General features: G+C 41.6%; 1 protein-coding gene across 11 annotated transcripts; it reads left to right on the top strand.

Annotated features, from left to right (window-relative positions):
• Positions 1-1,366: 1,366 nt before the first annotated feature.
• Positions 1,367-26,347, top strand: map7d3 (MAP7 domain containing 3). Of its 11 annotated transcripts, none has more exons than XM_084010496.1 (20): positions 1,367-1,483; positions 8,966-9,064; positions 9,400-9,480; positions 9,626-9,789; positions 10,079-10,190; positions 11,008-11,091; positions 11,786-11,893; positions 12,407-12,508; positions 12,947-13,045; positions 14,904-15,029; positions 16,807-16,922; positions 18,736-18,866; positions 18,986-19,206; positions 21,260-21,389; positions 21,477-21,762; positions 22,035-22,088; positions 22,171-22,243; positions 22,475-22,631; positions 23,075-23,367; positions 23,467-26,347. In XM_084010496.1, the coding sequence occupies exons 1-20, from the start codon at positions 1,438-1,440 to the stop codon at positions 23,472-23,474; spliced, it is 2,490 nt and encodes an 829-aa protein (XP_083866622.1). In that variant the 5' UTR covers positions 1,367-1,437; the 3' UTR covers positions 23,475-26,347. The 11 variants fall into 11 exon arrangements, with proteins under 11 accessions (XP_083866622.1, XP_083866619.1, XP_083866623.1 ...); XM_084010493.1 differs by having other exon boundaries at positions 16,783-16,922; XM_084010497.1 differs by lacking the exon at positions 11,008-11,091 and having other exon boundaries at positions 16,783-16,922.
• The last annotated feature ends 159 nt before the right edge of the window (positions 26,348-26,506 follow it).

Here is a 26,506-nt window from a genome sequence, read left to right as displayed (position 1 = left end):
GTACCGTATTTGTATGGATATACAGTATATATATCATTCGTATGTCACATGATTTATGAGGTTGAATGGTGAGAATGAGTCATTATTGTGCTTTCAGTGTTCGGCTACATAACAGAATATCCAGGCCATTGAAACTGAACCCTACATGTCGTGTTACTTCCTGTTTACCATGTAAAATAGATGAGAGGCCCTCTGGCTAAAGCATGTGAGACAGACCAGGACAGAGGATACAGTGTTCGTGGCAAGAGACATAGAGGGCATAGAGCCCTGAGAAAATGTTATTCTCTCATTGGGAGAATTTTGCCATCTGCATTTCCCCCTGATCTCAAGCTCTGAAGATTCTTCAGCACACTCAATCCGGTAAGGTTTACATTTTATTTCCCCATCGCTTATTACCTCAATAGGGAAAAATGCTGAACAAATCTTCAGTAAAAGGGGTAAATAATGTCTTGTCTGAGATCTATTTTCTTCTGCTCTGAAAACTCTCTGAATCTCAGAAGTCGAATGAAAAATATTTTATATCATGACGATAATTAATTTATTTGACTGTAGCTTTTTGTGTCAAGTATTATGCAGGATATGAACTCGGGCCGAAACGTAATTGCTGGTGTGGTAACTGTTTTATGTGGATAAACTTTCGATTTATTAGCATGTGACAACCGCCACAAAAACGCTAGGGGGCGCTACATAGCAAACGTACCTATTATTTTACTGGCAACCCTTTAGATCGTCTATGAAAGATAAATCACGACTAGTCACGAATAATCGTATACATTGCGGTTTGCACAACGTTAAGTTTATGTGCAGAATCAACTTTATGTTAGTATGGCGAAGGAATTTGTCTCCGTCTTGTGTCGCTCTCAATGCTACACACGGTTAAAGTATAAAAGAAAGAGATAGAAAGACATAGAGTTAATAACAAGGACAACAAAGTTGAACAAAGATAGGTAAACTATAATGTACATAGGAGTAGGTGGAAAATATAGTCTAAGTCAAGCCTATAAATTGTATAACAAATACTTCATACGTAAATAAAATAATAATTATTGGATAAACATGAAGTGGGTGGTTATAGCCTAAAGTATATGCATGTAATGTTATATATTTGATAGTGAGGATACATTATAATTTGGTGGCACAGTGTATGGTTTAATTTTATGGGGTCATTGACACAGTACGATATGATTGGTGTTAAGTGTGAACCGTAGTGAGGCCTGTGGAAAAAAATTGTTCTGACCATATGAAAACCTTGAATTCATACGAGCAGCTCATTTCAAGGCTTTGTTGGTTTCCGAGAAACGGGTCAGAGTGAGACCTCTTCATGTCCTGACCCATCTTTGATGTCCACGTCCGCTGGTGTCCGAGTCCTACCGGCTGCTATGTGTTACGCGCCCCTGCTTTAGAAAAAAAAAAACAGAGAAGGAAAACTTCATAGAAATGGCGGAGGGTACTGCGACTCTCAAAGGCTTGCGAGCCCAAATGGGTAAGAAACATCTTGGCAGTCGTGCTTATTTGACCCACAGTCGTGTCTTACGACGTCGTAATCACTTTGTAGAGTTTGCTGGCAACTGCCGCCGCTAACCGGGTGATTTGAACATGTTGTAACGCGGGGAGCTCGTCCGGCTAGTGGTGTTAGCTAGCTGTCCGGTTATCTGCTGACAATGGGTGCGGAAAATAGCTGCAACTTTTTCCCGCATTAAACGTTATGCATTGGATTACAACAACCCGTTTTGGCGGATAGCTGTGTCGATACGTTGTGAGGAGAGAAGCTAAACTACGTAAAGTACTTGTAGCTAACTTGGCTAAAGTTGAAACGTTTCATATCGTAGCCTGAGAGCCGGTTGACATGACGGTTCCAACGTTGACTTGTCTGGCGCCCAGCTAACGTGTATTATAAGTCAAACAAAGTGTTGTAGTGCGAAGGTGTTGAACTGGGTTGCAACTGCTCGGCTAACGAAGCTAACCGCGTTGTGACTGACATTCGCTTAGATAACGTCGCATGCTCACTTGGGGATTATTGTCAAAAGTGATCATCCGCTGTCCCAATCAGGAAGCGCTTTCATGTGCCACAGTTGATGCCTCCAGTTGAAACCAACAGGCGGCTTTTGTCTCGCCACAAACCAGCCGCTTCACAGTATCAGCAGCGTCGTTAGCTTCCTGCTCCAAACTCCCCTCATCTAACGCAAAAGTGGTCTTTTTTCTCCTGTGTCCCCCCGGACAGTTATGATTATTTGTTGACATATGGCACAACCCCTCCCTCTCCAGGGAGGGAAACTATAACAATGTCTGACCTGGATTTGAGATGAAGCCAACGACAGACACAGAGATCTGATAAGAGTCTCGATGAGGTGATAAAGGGGGTTTTGGTTGGCCCCAGCAGCCCTATGTCACAGACAGCTGTAGCACGTTGCATTTTTTTTTGTGAATGCCACCATGTGTGCCAACTGCAGCAGCAAGTCACTATCAATGCTTCTCATCCAGGCCTCAGCTGGCCCCATCGAGACCCCTAGACATCGATGTTTGCTGTGTCTGCATCTGTGGGCATGAATGGACAGTTTGTCATGACTCTGGGCTGACAGTTTTTTAGTGTTTTGGGGTAAGAGGGAGTTTTCTGCATACCCAGTGTGGGTGTAGGCTTGTTTTACTCCTGGCAGCCACTGGACCATATGTAGTCCATATATTCTTCCCATTTCCCCTCACTTTTCCATTCAGTATTTTCAATCCAACAAAATTCTGTGGTTTTATGAAAGTATCTGCAGTGATGTGAAAGGAATACAAGGATGTCAGCTTGCTTGGCCTTCAGTCAAGGCAGGGAAATGACAATAATAAAATAATGTTAGGAATCTAACTCATGTGTGTGATCGTTTCCACAAGAATGTGAGCAAGGATAAAATGTACCCTGCCATTAGAAGGAGAGATCACACTACTGCAAGTCACACAACAAGGTTACCCTGATCCTGGCTCAGCAATTGCTGCTGTAGAATTAAAAGCATGAGAGGTATTTCTGAGCTGGTCTGATTTAACCAAAAGAGGAAATGGACCGGCCTCAATTTCAGTGTGTGTTTGTAGTTTCTTGGATCTAGCACCAAAGTTCCAATATCTGTCTTATTTCAACCTTTAAATTGGCTGACAGGATGTGTTACAGTATGAGTGTATGCACACACCAAAGATTTGAATAGCAAAACATGTTATTTTGTTTTGGCTATAGCTAAGGTCAGTCTATCATCAGAATAGTTTTGTTAAGGCATCAGTTGGTACGTTTATACATCGTCATTATTACTGCTTTGCCTAGAAATTTGGGGGTTTGAAGATCAATTTTAATTTGCAGATAGTTCCAAATTGCCCCATTATCCCTTTATTGAAAAATAATGTTGGCACACTGTAAAGAACTACATATCACTGGGATGCACAATGCCAATGAGGTGTAGCGTCAGTATTTGATTAATTGTAATACTTGAGTGGCAGATTGCAAAAAAATTAATTCAACACTCCCTCAATGCCTTATCATAAAGAAATTGATAAATGTCAAGCAAGAACTGTATTGGTAATTGTATATGATCAGATCTTTTTAAAACCCATATCCACAAGAGAATATCGTCCACCTGGCAGAGGAGACTCCCTACGAAACTAGGGACTGTGACTGTGTCATCATTATCCTTCCAGTACTGCAAATAGCCATGGCTTAACTTTGCATGAACAGGTCTGAGTAATCCCATAGAAGATCTAATGTGTGTGTGTTGTGTGAGCGTGTGTCAGCAGTGTTATCTGAGGACCTGAAATCTTGAGCCACATCTTGAAGCTCTGTGTGACATAGATGGCCAAGAATGCTTGGTTCAAGTAGTTTTTTTGTCAGTGAATTAAGGTAACCTGTTGTGTTTGGACGGGCTTAAAAATCCCTACGTACCTTTAGTACTCGGTGGCTCATGGTTGTCCACCGATGCATTAAGCAACACAGACACACTTCCTGTGCAACAAGCTTAATTGTACCATGTAGCAGGGCTCATTAAAGACTGCAGTTGGAAGGAGGGACCAAAAGAGTCCTAACCCACTCTTGCTTCCCAACTTTACAACCATTGTCTCTGTGACAGAGTCTGCTCAGTTTTTTTTTTAGCTTCTCTTACTACCTGGAACTGCTGGATGATGCTGGAATCAGTATCACAATAGCTGCACTCAATATATCAACTGTATATGTCACAATGTTACTAAAATGATTAATCAGACCAATGGATGATTGAGTTTGAAATGGCGCGGTCTAGGGGTGTAATGAAACATGTATTCGTATTGAACCGAAACGGTACGGGGGTCTACATTTACATTTAGGTCATTTTACATTTCTAGGGTCTAGGTTTGGTGCGTGGATTTCCACGGAGAATACACTGTATAAAATTAAATAAAACTGGCAAATTAATTACGGAACTACTGTTAGAGGCTGTCCACACGGAAACGTTTTTCGGGCGACCGTCCATACGCATCCAGCGTTTTCGGGGCCAGGGTGAAAAAGAAAAAAAACGGCACCCCTCCGTTTCGTGTTCGTTTTCATGTAGACAGCAAAAACGCATACGCTGACGTCATCGCCCTGCTCCTCGACCCTCGAGCCTGACTTCTTCCCCCACGACGTCTCGTAACAACAACAACAACAACGACGGCCTACGTGCTCTTGAACGTGCTGCAGCAGATATTCTGCTCCTCTGTATGACGGCGTATTAGGGCCACTGTATGAAAAAAATGGAGCCGAGAGAGGGGGGCAATATTCCGGGGGGAAAAAGTCGCAGAATTGCTACTTTTTTACAATGCTAACAAACAACCAACGCATTTATTTTTCTAATTAATCCATCACAACGTGTGACAACGTCTAATTAAGGTCCTTAGGGTGACGGCTGTTGATGCTTATTGTTGGTTTTATTTATACGGGCCAAATTGTCATCTTATGGATATTTATTGATTGGGTGGGTGGGTGGATAGTAGCCGTAGCTTTCACGTGTTGCCATAGTAACGGCAAACATCCAGTCAAGCTCTGTCTCTTCTTCTGCGTTTTTGGTGTATTTTTGTAGCAGAAACAGCGCCACATAAGGGCCTGGAATATGTGCTCATTTTCAGTGGATTCAGATCTCCGCCTCCTGGCTACTTTTTACATCTTATATTACGCAGTTCAGGCTGTTACAACTAGCTCAGGAGAGAGACTGTATGACACTAGGTGGTACAACCTGAGACATGCACAATGCATTTTTTTTCTGTCCCCTCCATTGCCCCGATCTCGTACCGAACCGTGACTTCAGTGTACCGTTACACCGCTAGCGTGGTCGGACCATTGGATCTTTAACAGCATCCAACATGACTAGCCACACGTACCTCAACAGCAAATTATCTAGCTCAGATAATACCATTGATCAGCCAGTTTTATAATTTGAGGTCAGGTTAATTATTAGTGATTTTGTTCCTCTAACCTATTGAAGCATTTAGCTGAGTCTGTCAATGCAGCAGCAATGATTATGTTAATGTGTGCATATCTCCATAGTGATGGACTGATGATAGTCTCTTTTCATTTCTATGAGCTCATCTTGCTCTCTTGAGGGCTGTTCGGAAAGCAGGCCCCCATCTCAATTAAGCACTTTAATTGTGTGTGTCAGAGAGTTTGTTTATTTACTTAATTTTATTTCAAAATGCTGTTTCTGACCTGGTCTTATGTACTTCAGGGAGTTGGTACATCCACTTGCGGCACCCATAAATTCAGTAAGAAAGGCTTATTAAACTGGATATTACATCCAGTTATTTTACGCATAAAATGACCTGCTCCTACAGAAAGAGGCTGCATGGTTTTAGAAAAACAGTTGTTACCGATTTAACCCCTTTGCTTTCCTGTCTGCTTTTACTTCCTTCTAAAGACCAAAGAATGCTGAATTAAGTCTAAAGCCTCTCATGCTATACACTACAAAGTCATACTATTGACACTTAATATTTGAATTCTCAACAAAATTGTCTTTAAGATACTATTTTGTGCAAGTTAAAACAGTTTAAGATGCCCGTTCATACATTTAATCCTAAATCTACCGAATATGGGTTGCATTGCAATATCAGCATTTTGTCTTTCACAAGGTGTTTATATACTTTACTGTATATTGTACAGCCCCAACTAAGTAGTTACTTAGACACATTAGTCTGATGAGCCTTTAATGGTTTACACTCTGTTGTCTATTTAACTATGAAGAATCTCATTTCAGAGTCCATGTCTACATAGACACAGGCGTAATATTTGAGAAGCTCTTCATCCATCCTGAGTTGCTATGTGTGTCACTTAGCAACAGTTTCCCTGTCACACAGTGTGCTTGGCATTAATTTATTTAAATGTTTTGCCTTTCTAAATGAGGGTGTAGAGAAACATGAGAAGAGAGATGAGTTATGATTCTGGGCTAGATCCAGGACATTTCAATGACATGATCTGCATAATTGATCCCTGAGCCATGAAGGTTCAATAGCTTGGGTTTTTTTTGCGATTCATTCATGCAGAACTGGCTGGATTTTTCCTCTGAACATAAATCAGCTCCTGTAGCGCGCAGTGTCCCGTCTGTTTTTCTTGTCTATTCTCTTGAGTAAGGGAGATTGTTTGTGTTGTCAGAAGGTTAACCTCCACTGTCTGTACATACAATGTGGTACACTGCTTACATGCTCCACAACATACTAAATAAATGGATTGCAATGAGGTCAGTGTATTTTTTATGTTTGATTTAATGACAAAGAATTGGTGACAAATAGTAAGAATAATTAGTTGATCTTTTCTTTCGTAAAAGAAATAAAAGAGGAAAGGAGTCTTAGAGCTAAAGTAGAGTTACCAGTAGACTCCCACTGGACGTAAGCAGAAGACTTTAACCCCCAAGCTATTATTTGACTGGAAAGCATCAATGCTGCTACAGAATACAGAAAATCAGTGCATGACTACTGCCCTGTCAGCTGTCTTTGTTTTGTCCAGCTACTGATAACTGTGATATCTCTGTTTTGCAGCTTCGTCACAGTTTTTGGTTAAAAAAAAAAATCTGTTTTAAATCTGATCTGTCCACATACCCTGCCATGTTTCTTATTCCTTCTTGTCTTTTGATTCAAGGCCACAAGCGAGCAATATTTGATAGTGAACACATGTTATCGCTCAATTTGTCAGTGTCACTTCATGTGGGAAGGGCCCTTTGTCCGCTCTGCTTTCCAGAGACTAAGGTCTATGTCATTTCCATACAGATAGGACTTGCAGTACCATGATCAGTGCCTGTGGTGGGCACAGCATGAATGTTTTCCATATGCTCAGACAGCAGGGTAAAAGGTGTTGCTTACTTTGATGATGTCCAACAAGCGTCTTTGTGTAATATTTAAATTCACTGTTGCTGCTTCTTTGGAAGACATATGTCTATGAGCCTGCTTTCCAAAGAAAACCCTTCTGTTATTCACTGCTGGAAAGTGTTTGATGTTAAGTAGCTGAAAATATCTGGTTAGCAGCAGCATGTTAATAACTTTTCCAGTTAGGTTTTAGAAAAGTGACAATATAACACAAAGATAACTACATTTTATTTAACGTCAGTTATGTTGTAATATACAGTATATCTGTATTGTGAAATATAATTAGCTTCACCCCTATCTAAGATACTATTAATGGCAAAGAAGAGTCTATTTGAAACCAGTACAGTTTGTTTTCTGTTGGAAAGAAAGAAAGAACAGGAATGTAGAAAAGTACAGGAGTAGTTTCCAGTGTGGTTATTCGTTGCTTGGAGGGTGCATATGATCATGAGTTGGCACATCATCCCACAAGCATTGGAAATGGGTCATTTCTTATCTAGTTTTCCCCCAGAAAGATGACTGAGAAGCAGTACTCTTGTGTTTTGAGTGCATTTGGTCAACTTTAGATTTGCTTTTCTGCGACACTACATCTGACATATCAGTGGGGTTTTCATCTTGACAAGTAAATCTTTTCCAAAGCCATTGCTTTCATGAAGTGCCACCAGCTGTTGTAGTACCATAAATAAAGGAAAACGGGGCATTCCAGACATTCAAGTATAGATGAAATGATAAACAGCATTTTTTCCAGAAAGTGTTAATCACAAATATCTGTTTTCTGTAGGATTTTGTGTTTGAGATAGAGACGTTGAGAGACTTTCAGAACACAGAAGTGTTCATCAGTAATGTTAACATCACATGCCTGACTATCGCTTTGCCTCATTGTCAGCAGTTCTGTAATGCTGAATACACACCGCCACAGAAGGAAAGAGACGGGAGAAAAAGGCTGATACCAGGGCGCATTAAGCTTGATCATGTCCTCACTGCTTCCTTCCTGCCTGCCCCTGTGTCTCCTAACTATGATTTCCGGTTAATAGTTTTGAACCGAAGAAAGTGCTGATGACCCTGTGGGTAGTCCTGGTGGAAGAGTTGCTGTATTTGCTATCGTAAAAGTTTTTAACCCCTGTCTTCATCTCAAATTGCTCAATATGGGTTTTAAAACAAAATGTAGGGTATTGCATTTTCTCTCTGGTACTAGACATCACTCCCCTAAAGAAAAACTGTCCATTTGTCCAATTGGATGTTTTATGGAGTAGTTTTGTAAAATCACGTACTCCCGGGGCGTATACGCCGTATACCAGGGAGCTCAAAAGTTTTGATTCCAGCCTTGTTTCTCACAGCAGCCCATCCCTCTGAGCTTGTCACAGAAATCAGTGTATAGCTGGCTACAGGGTTGACCATGAGTGTGGGGGGGTTATGTCACATGGCTGAATAGCTGGATTGTTCTGTAGCTTCAAATCCGTTGGATCCCTCTAGAACTAGCATTCCTATGCAAAACAAAGCACAGAGAAAAACGATGTGCCCAAAGCAATTCTGTTTCCTGGATATAATTTGATATACCTGCTATGTCAGCCACGACATGATATGACTCTAGTTTCCTCTGTGGGTGTGTGTGTAAAATGCTGGTGTCTGTGTGTTATCCTGCCTACAGCTGCAGCTGCACAGGCACAAGCCGAGGAGCGGCGCAGCCTGTCAGGGAACAGCCCAGGACCTACAACCAACGCATCTAAATCTCAGGGGAGTAGGCCAGGTAAATGACTCCAGACCGTAACATGGAAACCGATTGGTTCCCACAGATACTGCCCTGTCACCACTCTATTGTCTCCCATAATCTGAACCATTAGCTGCAACACAATCCACTTCCACCGCCCTGTCAGTGTAGCTTACTGCAAGTAAACCTTCGTCATCATCGTATTACTTTGACAGTTGACAAAGCTCATTAATGATAGTCACATGCGCACATCTGCCTGATGCAAAGCTGTTGTAACACTATGCACCATTGTAATCCCCCTTTTTGTTCTCTGAATGTGCATTGCTGCATATGTTTTGCCTTTTAACCACGTATACACATGTATACTTTTGCAGTCATTGACGGTGCTTCACTTAGAATAGACGACCGACTACGAGTGGCAAAAGAGAGACGAGAGGAGGCAGAAAGACAACAGGGTAAGAGGGCAATCCCACTTTCTTTGTGACATAACTTTGTCTAAGACAACATACCAGTGACCCCAGTTATTCTATCCTCAGACAACATGCTAACAAGTGACTTCTCTCCTACATGCATGCACGCACATACTGTATGTGGGGTCAGGTTTGAGAGACACTCAGATCATGGAACGGGAGCGCAAGGCCAAGGTGCAAGTGGAGCGTCAGATGGAGGAGCGTCAGAAAAAGGTTGATGAACAACGCAGAAAAGAGGAGCAGAAACGATTGGCTGTGGAGGAGAAGAGGAAGCAGAAACAGGAAGAGGAAAAGGTAGCTGTAATACAGCTGTAGTCTTGAGAGCCTCAGAGCAGTGCTTGTTGTTGCTCAGTTGATTTGACTCTTGTGACTTGAAGAATATCATTTACATAAACACGGGCTTATGTAGCAGAATTTCTTTTTAAAGGAACTTGGAATAAGGACAGTGTTATGGCTATGGCAGTACAGTAATGCATTCATTGTAGTATAATTATGACATCATCAGGTCTTGTCCTCACTGCTTCTGGTTTAGAGACCAATGTTGCTGTGCTGTAATTTACTTAACTTTTTTGTAATGCTGCAGGAGCACTACGAGGCAATGATGCGTCGGACATTGGAGCGTAGTCAACGAGTGGAACAGAGGCAGAAAAGATGGTCCTGGGGAGGACTGTCCGGGGACTCAGATGGACGAACAGGTAGAGGTCTTTTCTTCACCTGAATTAACAGTTGATCCTTTCTCTTCTGTTCTTTTTGACTTTCGCTCACTTGTGATGAAGAGCCAGCTGGGATACACCAAAAGCGCCTAATTTCTTCACCACATCTAGGTTTAAATCCAGCTGCAATGTATATGAAAGCAATTTAAAACTATTTTTTTGCCAGATGATGATGATGCCAGATCCACAGGGTGGAGAAGAGCGCATGCGGCCACCTAGACAAAACGTGCTTTGTCATGGTAAAAAAAAACATTAGGCTCGTTCGAGAAGAGCCTCGCCTGCGTGGAATCGATCACCAACTACTATAATCACTAAGCTATTATTGGTCCGGTGTTAATGCATTGCATCTTATTTTTGACAGCTCTTTTCTCAACAATGTAACTTAGTTAAAGCAAAAAAAAAAAGAAAATCATATATTGCTAATAGTACTGACAATCCCTGTTTTTCATGCAGTAAAGCAAACTCCGAAAATATAATGTAAATGCCATTTGAAAACGGTCTGTCATGCTCTCATTCTGACTCTACACGCATGTGATATCACTTTACCCCTCGGTATCAGCACTCCCACAGTTTGACACTTCTACAATAAACCACAGTCTTCTGTAAAAATCTGCAGAACTTTTAAATACATAACTTATTTAAAATACATTTTGTTTATAATGTCGAGGTACTAACTGATGACTCTTGTTCTCCAAAATTGTAAATCCTCAGCTCAGTATTTTATCTTTCCTTGTGTGAAGGATGTTCCTCAGCATCTTGTGTTTTAGTGCTCCTATCTGAGAGCTGTCTTTTCCCACAGGAGACTCTGATGCCAGCGCCTCATCTCCAGTAACAATAGTTATCTCCCCTGCCTCGCCAGAAAAGCCACCAAGGAGTCGACAAGGTTTTGTTGATAATTTGCTCACCAATGTAGCAACACAGCATGGACTGGCACTGGCACTCTTATTTAGCTTGGTTACCTACTATGCTTCCCACCGACCCCCCACCCCACCTGCACTCTAACTGGAAGCTTTTCACTAACCGTTTTTTGTATGGGGCCTGTGTTCTGATTGTGCCTTGTGCTGGGTGAACAGCTGTAAGTACAGCTTTTAGGTTTTTCCACTCACTCACAGTCGAGCACTTCCACACAGGCGACTCTGCATGGAAGGCAAATTGAATGACTAATATCACCTTGGTGATGCTTACTTTGGAGAGCTCAAACATATCATCTCTTGTTTACTAACCTAAAACCACAACAACTTTGTTATGGTTTGTTAAAATCATCATGTTAAACATGATATTTTCCAGCAAATTCATGCTGTATATCATTTATTTTACTTAGTGTCACTAAATGTTCACTGCATCAGCAGCATATTGGATGAATGGGTTAATGGGGATAGTGTTTCAGTTTATGTAGTTTTTATGGATCTTATTTTTCGGTATATTAATGAAGCAGCACATCGCCTGTTGCATATTAGGGGTATAATGCACTTGCAGAACCTTGTGCTCCCGTGTGTGTGGACCCAAATGCCCTCCTCCATTGGCCAGCTTCCAGTGTAAACCCCGCCTCCCTGTCTGTCCTTCCTCCTCCCCTTTAGTGGACAAGCGCTCCACATCCACCATGAACCTGAAACAGCTGTCCGAGGCTGGCATCAGCAAACGCCTATCCTCCTCCTCTGCCACCCTTATCAAATCTCCTGACAAACGTAAGTCTCCCTCTTTCCCCCTTCCTCAATTACTCCTCCTACCCCCTCTCCCTCCCTCCCTCCTTCCTTCCCTCCCTCCCTACGCTCCTTGCATTCCTTTGTTGTGTCTTAACCAAAGTAGTATGTTCTAAATAGTCTTATCAGCCATGTAAATATATTTACAAAACTGTAGATTATCTTGAACAAACCCATTTTCTCTTCCGACTCTTAAGCATGGAGTGAACTCTGACCTTTGTGCTCTCCATATGCAGGATTTTGCATTTAGTTTTTTTATGGTAAAAATAATCAACACAATCAGTTGATTCATATTTCCCCACGGCTTCCATAGTTTGCCAGTGTTACTTCTTCTTTCTGATATTGTTGATTGCTATATACCACTCAACCATTTTAATACTTTTGTTTTTCCTTTCCTCGACCTATGACTTTATTCTGAAAAAGTCGAAGAGACATTATACCATTCACAAGAGAGCGCTGAGTAAATTCACCATTGGGTGTTTCATTATTGTTTCTCAGGTTTTAAGCCAAGGAGTTCGTCTTGTAACCGGTTGCCTAACAATGGCAATGCTGCTCAGGCCAGTAAGGAAGACGGCAAAAAGCTTCAGGTGGAACAGACAGGTGCAAAAGATGCCCTCTTCCTCCCACACCATGCTTTCATAACAAAGATGGGATACAGTGCTCAATTTAGCAAACCACCACAGGTTATAGAGAACATCTTCAATATGTTCCATTATAAATTAAGCTCTGTCACAGCTATGCTAACCACATAGTAAGTTGACTTTGTGCGTTTATGCCTTAATTGATTAAACACCCAGAGTTATAAATATCACAACAGGGGACCAGCATTATGCCCTGAATTATTATCAGATTGGGCCGTTACAACACTCTATGTATGTAGGCATGTCTAGGCCACTTCACATCAGCTGCTGTCTGCCCTACCCTGTGACTCACATGAGGCTAAACGAAGTGCACATGACTTCTTCACTGTCTTTGGGGATCCCTTGTTGACCCCTTTGCAGTGCATGCTTGGCTTTAAATCCACTTTCATGTCCATAGGCCATTCCATCAAGAAGAGAAGTTCCTCCCTCACACGAGTAAGTGAGGGCAGAGCACAGACCCCTCCCAAGCCTGATAAGGGGACAACGGATGATCAAGGTGGCTAGCATGAACAATCAGTAATCAGTTTTGTCATGCCCCTATCTGCACCAGGTCTCGCTATTTTGGATAACAAGCATGTTGCTATGATGTTAACTGCTTGCTCATTCGAAATTTGCTCGGGTTTTAAAACCTTTCAATACTTTTGACTACTAAAAGGTGTTGGGGATAACACTTGGCTCATTTCCTTGTCATCAGCTATATGGTTCTATAAGCTTTGAACTCTTCTTTCAATGTGGTCCGTCCTTCCGTCTTCTAATTAAGTCTTGCTAACCGACTGTTGAATAACCCCCAGGCAGCCGCTAAGCCTCTCTAAACTGTTGTGTGTCTGTGATTTACTGGGAACATAGCGCTCATTCCGTGTATGCCTTAACCTTTCTGCTGTCTTAAACTCCCAGGTGCTGCACTGTGCCATGTTTCTAACCGACAGCTTATCTTTTAACCATATTTTTTATTTTCTTCTCAAGCGATAACCCAGGAATGATTTTCTCGTGTGCCATGTCTGCACTAACACTGTATTGTTTTTTTGTCACAAAGTGTTGATTGTTTTCTCCCTCCACGAGGACGTCATAACTGGATTTAAGTCCCTAGGCTCGTGCTTAAGTGTGGTGTGTGTCAGTGCCATGCCACCATAGCGATCCCAGAGCACAGAACTGCCTACAGCAACTCACTGAAGTCTGTGTATTGCCATTCACCACCGATGCTTTTGTTTGTCCTATAGCCATGTCATCGTTTGTGCGGATGATCAGAATGTTCCTGTTCTGTATACACGTTTGTTCTATGTGGTTACGCCTATACATTAATACAAAACACATACCATCATTCATACTGACTTAATACTTCCCATCTGCAAAAATAACACTTTATTAAACCGTTTAAACACCCAAAGCACCAACAAATAACACATTTTCATGACTATAACCCTATCTCAGACTAATAGTCCAGATTCTTAATACCTGGCTGCAGAGCAGTGAGCCGCGCTACCATGCCCCAAGGGTGAGAACTCAACAGCTAACAAACAAGTCTGTCTGCAACAGATGTCTTCTCAGTAAGGGGCTCTAAAGGGAAGTGTGTGACTCTGTATGAGCTAGCATTTAGGCAAAATGAATCCAACCACACGCCTCTTCTGGTATGACTTCTACTTTGTAGCTTACGTAGCAACAATGGCCTAAATGGGTATTTATTTTTTTCATACTTTCATTTCATGGAAAGAAGAGCTCTTTTGTTTCTGTTGTGGAATCAATGTCCACCAAATAATGTTTCATAACATTCTGACTATTGTAGTCATCTTCTGTATTGTAATCAAATTGGTTATATTAACCATAGAATATTTTGCACAGCAGAAACTTAAGAACTATTGCCTGGTCACAGTCCCTTGCCCTATCACTTCTTTGATTTTCCTACCCCAAATTACTCCTCTGCTGACTTTGAACTTCACTAATTGATTGTTTTTTCCCATCAGCACACCTCCCTTTACCTCAAGGGACCATTGATTTGACCTTATTGTCTACTTTGACTACTGTTTTAACTGATCTTCAGTTACCACACAATCAGCCTTTGGTTTGTCTCAGCACTCTTCCATGGCATCCTTTCCTTACTGTCTATGACTGACCAGTCTCATGTTATTGATTATCACTGACAGTTAACAGGATAAAGACAGTTGATAAGGAGTCCATGTAAGATTACAGAGACAAACCTTTGGTTGTTCATGTTGATCTGCTCCTGTTGGTAAAATCACATGGTGACAACCCCCCCTCCCCCTTTCTTTGTTTTGCCTTCATCCCCCATTCTCATCCACTCTTTCCTTCTTGGCCTCTTTGTTCTCCTCTGTTTTTCGGGTGCTTTTTCGGCCGTGTAGCTCGCAGGCCACCGGCTGGCACTGTGGACGGAGGGGTCCTTAGTCGCCTGCTCACCCCCACCCAGGCCTCACTAGCTAGGAGCAAGAGCGCCGCCGCCCTGTCAGCTGAAGGAACAGATGCTCCAGGTAACCTCGGAGACCCTGAAAGAAAGAGAGGATGGCTAGACACAGACCCTGGTCCTCCCTATCTACCCTCATTTTTATCAGTAGATAGTCAGCCGAGTTGCTCCCAGTATCACTAGAGCTGAGCTCATATGCCATTGCCCTGCTGCAGACCTTCATGCTTTCGGAAAGATCCTCTCAAAGTTAATGGTGTACTCTTGGTGGTGGTGGTTACTGAAGTCCCTGCACAGCTCCTTGTTTTTAAAAGCCGCTGTTGTAATGATCAGTTGTTTATGCTATGTATGTACAGTTATTATTTGCAGCAAAGTACACTCATGTGAGAGAGCATAGTTACTCAGTAAATATTTACACACACACACAGGTCCAGCTCACATGCACTCGCAGAGCTGACACAATTGGCTGTTGTGTGCAGAGCTGAGCAGAGCAGGGCTGACTTTGCTGAGAGCATTTCTCGTCATCTGAGGAGTCTCAGAGTCCATGCTGGGAGATTTGCTCTAAGCTGCTTACCTGTTGGTTCTTGTTACGTCAGAATGAGACTTGTGCTATTGCATGTGTTCTGGTAGTGAGACCAGAGTGCTATGGACTTCAGTACACGTTGTTAACTAGTTTTAGATTACTGGAATTTAAATCATACTGATCATATTCAGTACGTCCCCACTCTGGCACTAGATGTTGGTCTGACATTTGCAGTAAACCGTTTGGGTGGGGTTTTATGTCTTACCGGATGACTTGCATGCTTTACATTTTAAGTGAATTGTTTCTGTGTTATGTTACAAAGGGCGTGATCTACAGTACCTAAGGCAGCAGTTGGCATACAGAATCCTAAACTCAACAAGATACTGTAAAGCACTGATTCACTTCAAAGCTGTAATTGTATTCCCCATGTTGGTTTTAGGTTGTGGTGTTTATTGAGCGGCCATTACAAACCCATTAGCAGGTATAGATCTGCTAAGTATAGCCCCAGTAGCAACATGACACATCTGCATCAGCAGCAGCAGTGGTGGCTCATGTCAGGATAACTTTCAGAGTTCCTACAATACACATTTGTGGCCAGGCTGTGGCAGCGAGAGTTCTCCAGGTCTCAGGATTATCATGGCTTATCCCTCGATTTGACACAGCAAGATCATAGGGAGTGGACAGTCTTACAGCCATAATAGTTATCCAGCAGCATTTTATGTTACATAATATTGAAATATTACAAATGATTCTCAGTTTTAGTTACCATAACTGGGAAAAAAAACACAAAAAACGACACTATCAAGATTCATTGTGTATTTAGTGTACTAATAAATCTGTGTGATATCTGTTTGCGGTGTCGGTGTTTGTACTGTGTCGGTGTTAGGTTTTGTGTAGTGTGTGCTGTGCTTTGGTTGTTGGTGTTCGGGTGTGTTCATGTTGTGTCCAGCGGCTTTGGTACCTGTGGAGTGTCTGGGTTTTTGTGAGATTGCTGCTCTCTGCTCGTCATGTCTTCTATAATCTCCAGCCCAATCAAAGCTACAGAGATCAAGCTGTTGCCTGCCTAAAGTGCTATATCTAACACATCACCCTTTTTGTGCTCTTTTCCCTTTTTAAAAAAACAACAAAAACTCTCTTCTGCATTTCTTTCAACCATCATCTACCCTCCCTTCCTCTCTCTTTCTCTCCCTCTTTCCCTCTGCTTTCATTCTTTTGGCTCTTTTCTGCTTTGCTGCCCGCTTATCACGCCTCCCGATTGGTTGTGCTCCCCTGGCCCTGCGATCACTGTGTCCTTTACCAGAGTGTCACCTGTGTCCTCGCTCAGCCTCTGCCAGTCCCCTGCACCCACCGCGGGGACCCGTGCGCAGCCGCAGCATTGACCGACAGAAGAGCGGCATGACCACCTCTGTGTCGGCCGACGGAGCCCTAGACCCTTCAATGGTGAGAACCTCTCTTGACGTTAATGTAACTAATACCACGGGCCTGAATTAGACATTTCCAAAAAAGACATGTGTAATGCTGTTAATTACCTAAAGTGAACACTTTCACTGCAGACTTGAGATGTGTGTGTAAAACGGTAATGAATGAGGTAGCTGACAGACTGAAATTGTTTCTCTTTGCTTGTTCAATATCGGAAGGGAATGCAACAATTTGATAATGTTTCATTTAGTGAGTCTAGTTTGAAAGACCTTGTTCTTACATGACATCTGTTAGTTAGATTTTAACAATTAACAGTGATTTCTCAGTTTCAGACAACTATGTGTTCAGAAGGATAGCGTTGAATTATTTGACAGCACTGTGTCATTCAGTCAGGTTGCATTTACTGATGGAGTAACCTAGCTTTCAAACCTGTTGGTTTTCAAACTACTGAGTGATAATGGACACATTTAAGTTAGTATCATGTGTGTGATGGGGAGAACTTGATCAGGCAGTATGACATCTGGTGTAGAAGATGATAGATATTTTATATTATCAAAAATGTTGTGGAAAAGCACAATTTAGAGAATATTATACAGTGCAAGGTATAACATAGAGCTGTGTTTGAAGAACCATGTTGCCTTTTAATTGCCAGCAATACTATGCTTTTATTTCCATATGAAAGTCCTTGAATTTGACTTGAAAAATATGGATAGAAAATAAATAAAAACATTTTAATAGTGGACACACAATTCAGTTGTTAGTAGCAGGGAATGAGGGCACAGAGATTACCAGATATCGTAGTGAAAATACTTGCATTCTTTTCCTACATTTAAATGTTAGAGATATAAGCAGATGGCACCAAGGACTCTGATTTATATGCACATATCCGGCTACATTTGCCTGTCAAATTACTTCTGCCGGATGGTAACCATAGGGAAATGTTGTTCCTCCAGCTGTTCTTTGGCTTTCGCTGGTCACTCATAATATGAACTTGTTGATACATTGCCAACATGTTCTCCTATTTACTGCTACTCATACGTGATGTCTCAGATGTTCTCTTGGTGGCCAGTTGTGCCTGGCCCTTTGTGCCTGGCATTCTCCCTCTCATAACCTGCCCGTCCTCTTCTGTGGCTGTGAAGGCCCTCATTGTGGCAGCATGGGACAAAGGGATCCACAGTGGCCTGGTTATGGATAGATCAGTCCATGCAAAGCAGACCCCGCCCTGACCCTGGAGCCGGTTTCATTGTCTTATCTCCACCACATGCACAGATTGGTGCAAAGATTAAGACATTAAGACTATCATTCAGGCATTGCAAGACACTTTGTTGAAATTTGATCTTTAAGTAAGCTGCGTTACGCTGCCTGTCTACAGTCATGGTATTACTTCTAAGAAATTATCAAAAAATGTGTGCAAAAATACATAGTATGATTTCTGCAAGCTTCCTTTCTTTGATCAGATTGTATTATTAGGAGTTAAGGGTTGAAGTTATTGCTGTGTAAATCATTGAGATGACTTGTGGACCTCTCCTTTGTTCAAGGGGTATACGCAGTAGGACAGTACTGTATGTCTGTGTCTGCCTGAGTGTCACATGGCTAACCTTGCTGTGCCCTCTGTCATCATGTTTACAGTGCCAAACAAAGCACATGATGAGCATTAAAATTAGATGAAATAAAACCTGATCCATGGCTCCTTCACGCTTTGTATTACTAAACTAACAGAGGCAGATTTAAAAAAGAGTTCAAATAGAAATGTTGTGTGTTTTTTGAATGATCCCTGCTCAGTGATTGTCGTGAATGATTTCCTCACTTCTGTCCTATCTCTGTGGGACTTCAGAAGGACAAGCAGTTTACACCACCTGGAAGGCAACGTCCCGCCTCCCCATCTACAACCCTGGGGCGTAACCGCTCACCATCCCCAGCCCCCAATCCAGCCCCAAAGAGGACCCCCTCCCCATCAGTACCCAAGTAAGACTACAAGCCTTTTCCAATGGAGCTTTAGTGATTTAGTCATATTTTACCTTAAGTCTTTCATTCTGATTTAATTTAAAACACAAATGGACATAACTCACAATGTCTTCTTACAGGCAAAGTCCCAGAACACGCCCACCTTCACCGGGTGCAATGAAGCAACGCCCCCCATCCCCCCAGCCTCCCTCGGCCAAACCTCCCCCTATCCAGAAACCAGCGCTTACTCCAACAGGGCCGCCCACCTTGCGAAAGAGGGACTCCAAGTCTAAGGATCTGTGTCCTGTCCAGGCGTTGTCTCCTCAGCCCTCTGATTCCAGCAAGACTAAAGAGAAAGATGGTGAGCAATTCTCAGGGATAAGAATACAGTCCACCAATATACATTTTTTTTTGTACTTTGAAAAATATATTGAACACTATAGAATGCCTTTCATATTGGTACAAAACATGTACAACAGGTCCATATAAAGGCTTAACAACCATGGTAAGCTGACGGTTTTTAATTAGTTAGTACCAATATTTACCAAGGCTGATCGTTCTTCTGGCAACCAGGATGTTTGCACTTGTTTCAGAGAAGTGACGCAGCGAGCTATCTTTTTCATCCATACTATATAATTATTACTGATGCAGGTCAACCCTACATAGTCTCACCAAACAGCTTTAAGTAATTACTTCATTTTCAGTTTACTGAGGCATATCTTGTTCCAGATAATTACATATGAATAATATTGTGTCCCTTATTCTGTTGCAAGTAGAGATTGTTCGTACACAAAGGCTTCTTGCTGGTCATTCTCCACTTATTCATTGTCCAGCCACCTTCTCATTTACATTGTATACTATACTTACTCATCTAAGGGAGTGCAAAAGGGAATGAAAGGAGGGAACAACAAAGTTTATTTGGTAAACCAAACCATTAAAGCTGTAGAAATGACTGAATATTGCCATCATTTAATTTTCAGCACTATTGTCTTTTCATGATGGTAGCCTACCTAGCCACTTTGCACAGTGACAAAGCAGAATGATGAAAACTCCTTGTTTCCTTTTGACCTCCTGCAATTTCTCGATCTAAACATGATGACTCTCAGCAGAAAAAATATGATCCTCTAATGTACAGAATTGTGTGTGTGTGTGTGTGTGTGTGTGTGTGTGTGTGTGTGTGTGTGTGTGTGTGTGTGTGTGTGTGTGTGTGTGTGTGTGTGTGTGTGTGTGTGTGTGTGTGTGTGTGTGTGTGTGTGTGTGTGTGTGTGTGTGTGTGTGTGTGTGTGTTGCAAACTGACGTGGCAACAGCTCAGTTTGCAATAAATCTCAGTGGAGCAGGAGACATATTAGGTTCCAGGTGGAGTCACATCCTGTTACAGATCTGTGGGTGTTGTTGCTGCCGTCTCCTGGAGAACAGCATGCTCTGCAAGATAATGGTTTAATGCTACACGCAACTGGAGAAATACTGTTGTCCGCTGTGCATCAGAAAGATGTAAAAACGTGTTGTTGGTATGCACATAAGGAAGAAAGGGATGTCTGTCTGGGTTTGATTTATCAACCAAATGAAATGCCAGACTTTGATACAAAAATCAGATAGAAAGCACAATATTTCCTTGTAGCAGTTCTTCTCATCGGTATGCAACATTGGCTAGTAGGGGTGGGGGGAAAATTGATTCACATAAGAATCGTGATTCTAATCATCCACAATTCTGAATCGATTCATAAACTTCAAAAAACGATTTCATTTATTAACGTTCCCCAGTCTCTGCTTTTTTCTATTTTGAAAAATCACACAAAACACCAATTTATGTTATTTGTGTACAGTTTATTTTTGTAACTTCTGGGAGAAAAAGGCAGCTAGCCTAAGCTATTATTTAGGCAATTTTATTTATGAACAGAAGTTTTTTTTTTGTATACCTTGAACTTATTCTTGTCGTCACTGAGAGCAGAGACTTACTTCTGGAAGAAAGGGGCAGCTGGCCTAAGCTTTTATCTAGGCAATTTTATTTATGAAAGTTATTCCTTGTACAGTAAGTAAGTTTCTGTTTGTTTAGCATGAAAAACTGTTACCATTTGTCTTAAATTTGCTATGGTATATATTATTCTATTGCTAAACACCATGTAATGTATGTGACTGTATGGATTTCTTTCAAAGGGTACAGAGATCATGTGAAAGTTGCACTACTTGGTATCAGGCGGCTCGGTTCTCTATTCTGCTCCTGTCTTTCTCTTTTAAAGCTAATCTCCTCCACTGCTCTGGCTTTCTTTCCTCTCTTAGTTATCAGTTGTCCTCCGGTCACTGTTTCCTATGGAGGGCCAGATGCCCTGGTCAGCACTGCATTAAGATATGGGTGACATGGAGACAAAAACGTATCAATAAACATATTTTCTATATTTGTCTTTCCACCTGCCAGACTCTAAAACCTCGACGGGCACCAACTCGGCCGCTGAGGCAGCCAAGATCCTGGCGGAGAACCGCAGACTGATGCGGGAGCAGAAAGAGAGGGAGGAGCAGCTCAGGATACAGAAGGAGGAAGAGGAGAAGTAAGATCAACAACGTTTAGAAATTAACCTGTATGTATTTGTGAGAATGCTTTCAAACCATTTGCTGCCGTTTCTTCACATTCCCAGGCTGAGAATGGAAGAAGAGATGCGTTTAGCTGAGGAGGCTCGGCTGAAACGCCTGGAGGAGGAGAAGATACTTGCGGAGGAGAGGAAAATTAAAGACGAGGAAGACGCTCGCCTAGCAGAGGAGGAACGGGTGCGAATGGCAGAAGAGGAGGCAGTGAAACAGGCCGAGCTCCAGAAGGAACGTGAGGAGGCTGAGGCCAAGGCCCTGGAAGAGGCAGAGAGAGTCCGTCAGGAGAGAGACCGCGTCATGCAGCAGAACCAGCAGGAACGAATTGAGAGGAAGAAGGTATGGATATACTGACAAAGGATACTTGACGTAATAAGTTGGTCACAGAAAACTAGCAGAAACAGGAATTTACTGCACACTTTTTTTTAAACACGGTTTATTATTTAACCATGTTGCTCTCTTCAAATTAAATCCTGACCTGATTGGCAACACTATTTTACATTATTTAATCAATAACCAACATAAACAGAGTTCTTAGTGTCCCCTCATCATGTAGATCTCAATTAAACAAATGATTTACAAAAGATATGCTATTTTTTTTTTTATTTCAGAGAATAGAAGAAATAATGAAAAGAACAAGAAAAGGGGACCAATGTGACTCGAAGGTGAGTTCACGTTCATTTAGCCTGTGGAGAACATCATCTACACTGAGTGTTTGTAAACGCATTGTTTGTGTTTCCTGCGTAGAGTGATGCAGGAGATGACGATAGACAGGAGATTGAAGACGAGGGAGAGGAGGGAGAGGACGGTGACACCCAGAGTAAGTGTTCTCATCTCCAGGCTTTCACGCTGGTGGAAGGTTCAGGATATCAGAATGCTTGACGATTAATGCATCAATACATTTTTGAATGTGGTACTTGTGCGTGTTCCCCCTCTTTGCATTTGTTTTCATATACTTTACATACTTGGCTTGTTAGTGAGAATTTACATGATTCTCAATGTGACTTATTTATCATCTCGGCCAATTCTGTTTCTTCCCGTGACATCCTAGGCCAGACAGATGACATCGCCATGGACGATGACAAAGATGAGTGTGTTGAGCTGGCAGCACAACAAGAGGAGCCCCATGGCAACGTGAATGGAAAACCAGAGACGGACGACAAGGAGAATAACAATGGCTTAAGCACAGATGAGCCTCAGGCAGTAAGGTACGACTAGAAAAAAAAGATAACGAGGAACTGTAGAAAAGATCATTTATCACTCACAGGAACGGCTCAGTGGTGCTGATAATATTCTCAGTGTTATCTGCTGAAAAACAATGTAGTCTGAAATAACGAACAGGGGTTGAAACTGAGCACTGCCATTAACAGCAGATGCATGTTAATGGAGCATTTTTTTGTTTCTGTTTTTCATCATTTGTTGAAATACTACAGCACCCCGCTGTTTCCCATAATAACTTTACAAAAAACAAACATACATATTTGTGACCTGTTTTTTTTTAAGGATTATCTTTGTCAGTATGTAAGATGGGCCTTGTAACTGAGATGGACAACACATTTTTAGCTTCTTTTTATTTATTTAGGAGAAATCTGTCTTTCACCTTCCACATCACTTACTAAACCACTTACCTCTTCCCCCCTCCCCTTTCCAGTCCAGTCCCAAAGGGCCGGCTTGTCGAGGGCTCAGAGTTCCTGAATGAGCAGGACTCCGCCAAGGTGGGGTTGGTCTCAGGTCTCAATGGTAAATCCAACCAGTGGAGTTTTGAGGAACTAATTGACCTCAACGTCCACTCCAAGACTCAGCCCCTCACCAAGGCAGAGGACTGTAACCAGGTCTTGATCAACTGTGACGGGAGCTCAGATGGGACCAGGGTAGCCTTCGAGGACAAGGGAACCCCCGTCAACACCCTGCATTCCTCGAATCAACCCATAGAAGCCCTGTCAGGTGAGGAGTCGCTGCAGTCCACCAGTATGGGGGTGTGTACTTTTTCACATAGTCTTCTACAAGATAAGGCCGTAACTTCTTTCTCCTGTGTCTCTGTAGAGATTTGATGCTGCTGCCGTCGCAGAGAAGCCTCTTACTGTTGCACTCATAAAGTTCCTGTCCAGCTGAGCTCCTTAAAAAATGTCCTCTACCAGTTCCTTACAGCTTCCTGCTCTTTCTCCTCCTCCTCTTCCAGAGGGAGGAGCACAAGATGAAGCGGAAAGACCACCCAAAGTGCTACATTTGCAGCCTACATTATGAGGAAACAAATTTATATATATATATATATATATACATTTTATATATATAAATTTTGCTTCAGGGAAATTCCATGTATTCCTTCAACAGCTTGCTCCAGGTCTCTTTCCTCTTCCTCTTGTGTTTAGTTCTCCAGATTTTTTTTTTTTTTCTATGTCGTGTCCAAATTTGATGATGTTTTTTAAGAGTTTTGTCTTCGTCAGGGGTGCATTTGTTGTAATTTATTAATTTTGGCTTCTTTGTTATTGTAATTATTGTTATGATATGTTTAGTCATTTTGTTTTCTCTTGTATGAGAATATTCCAGGACAGATGCACATTTGGCTTTTTGAATTGAATATTGTGAGTTGAAGGAAGGAACGTTAATACATTCTGTTCTGTCGGGGGGGTTTGTTGGGGATAGTGTCCCAGGCTTCACATTATATTTATCTAAATTTACTTGACCGGCTGTTTACTGCAGCATTCAGCACTATGGCCTTACCATTTTCCCCCATCTTCTAATTTTAAGTGTGACTATACTAAATTGCTTGTGCTGAACAGTTCAACAATCGCCCGTCATGTGCTTACACTTGGGAGTGGATTCTGTTTTCATACTTCACTTTGTAAAGCTCTGTCCTTCAGCCCATTTTTCCATCTCCCAGCTTCCCTCACCATGTGTTCATGTGTTTCCTTCTTTGGCCACTAGGAGGGCCTCTGGAGCAAAACTACAGCTATTAAATTTGAAGCTGAACAGTGTTGAGATTCATTCACAACACTTTAGTGAAGTCACATGTTAAGCAATGTTTCTGCAGTTTTTTTTCATTAGGGGCTTGTTTAGGTTTTGTTCATTTTTACATATGTATATAGAATATATGTTTACTAATAATATTGTAATTTTCATCAGAATATGAGTTGTGTTCAATTTTAGTCTCATCTCTACTGCATCTCCATCACACAACTGTTTAAAAAACAATAACTGCAACAGGCCATCTTAACCGGTGAACTCTATTTGTTTCATTCATAGGTGCTTCTTGAGACAGCATGTGTCTGTTACTGAACTGAACTTGCATGTTAGGCTGAAACTAAAAATCAGGTTTTCAATTATCTGGTTTTAACTTGAGCTTTACCAACACATTCAATGATCATTCAAATTTTCTTCCCCTTCATTGACAGTCTTTGAAAATTCCCAACACACCAGCTGCTACATCCGACAAAATGCATTTCATTTCTATGATATAAAATTTGGCTGTTTTGTTTATATATGAAAATACATTTCTACATATATTTAAGTGTTATTGCATTGTGTATATAATCAGTATTAGGCAAACTAAGCCATATTTAGGATGGAGTGGTGTCAGGATGTGGATAATTGAAGTCACTGTGTATGTTACTGTGCTATAAGTTAGGTTTCATGTTCGACTCATGCCCTGTGACGGGCTGTCAGGTTACATTTGAGCAGCCTGGACACATTTACATAAAGCCCTCTTCCACAGGAGCTCTGAAAAAAACAAGGGGGCCAAGTGGGGACCCACTATATGTTTCTGGAAATATGGTGTGTGCATGTTTGAGCGCTTTCAGCCCCATATCCCAAAGGCCTGATTTTTAATATTTGCCTACATTCTGATGGCCAGTCATTACAGCCCTCAGCAACATGTCTGACCCATGATCTGAGACAAGGTAGTGCCTCTTCCTGATGCTTTTAATGTCATCAAAATCTGTTTTGTATGATGTCAAATGCTGTGGGGATGCTGTAGGATAGTTATGGTAGACATATCTGATCAGCTAACTATTCTTTGTAGTTTGAGGATGCAGGGCATATCCACTAAACAAGATGACATGGGTCAGACTTGTCTGTCTCTTCTGGAATTTCCATGAACTGTATTGAAATCTTGAAATTCCCTATGCTTGTACAGTCCAAGCACGAGGTTTGGGGACCTTTTATCTTTGCCTTGTTCTCTGATGGCTAACTAAAATCTTTTTGTACTTAAAGACTAGGAGCTTTAGATCTAAACTTTGATTTATACGCTCAAAGAATGTAACAGACTCCATAAACCGTCCTTCATTATTTACCACGTCTCTCAGTTGCCCGCCTTTTTGGCATTCATTCATTCATTACTCTTTGTCACAAATGACTCGCTGTGTTTAAAGAATGGTTGCAGAGGAGTAGCTTTACTGTACAGACTCATAAGAGAGTTATCTGATATTCTGGAAGAAAATAAAGTTATTTGTTCCTTCACATATGTTTTTAGAGGTCTCATTTGTAATCTAAAACTTGCCTACACCCAATCTCCCCTGCAGCCTTTCCTACTCCTCTTTCCACTCATGAGTAGCATCTGTTGGGGGGGGCTGTTGTAGCTGCTCGAACAGATACTGTATCTATTCCAGGTCCTGCTGCATCTTTGAGGACAGAGCTGACTGCTCTGAGTCCTCAATGTTGTCTATAACAATAGGATAGAATGGTGCCTTAGATTGAGATTTAGGTTTTTTTTGTTTTTGTATCACAGTTAACTAAGAAAGCTTTTCCTTAACTCGGCCTCGACAATCAAGTCTACCCAACCGGGCGACTTTGTGAATGTGAATATTTCTCTGGAAGATTTACAAACGTAACAACGCCCTGTTCACAAGTAAAATTTGTACTGTAAATATATCTAAAGTGTACTGTGATGATACAAACTGTTAAAAATAAATAAAGTCTTGCAAAGATACTGCCTTGCCATGTTTTTAATTTCTCACTAGGAGAAATTAGAGACTTCATTAGAGATATCACTTTTTCCTTTAATTCTTGTTTTACATTTAACTTGACTCACAAACTTGAATGCACAAGGGCTTTACAGTTGACATTTTAGCTACCTCAAAGACCTTAT

This window comes from Eutrigla gurnardus (assembly GCF_963514095.1).
Source record: "Eutrigla gurnardus genome assembly, chromosome: 5".
NCBI classification, from domain to species: Eukaryota; Metazoa; Chordata; class Actinopteri; order Perciformes; family Triglidae; genus Eutrigla; species Eutrigla gurnardus.
This window is presented reverse-complemented; position numbering and strand designations above follow the sequence as displayed.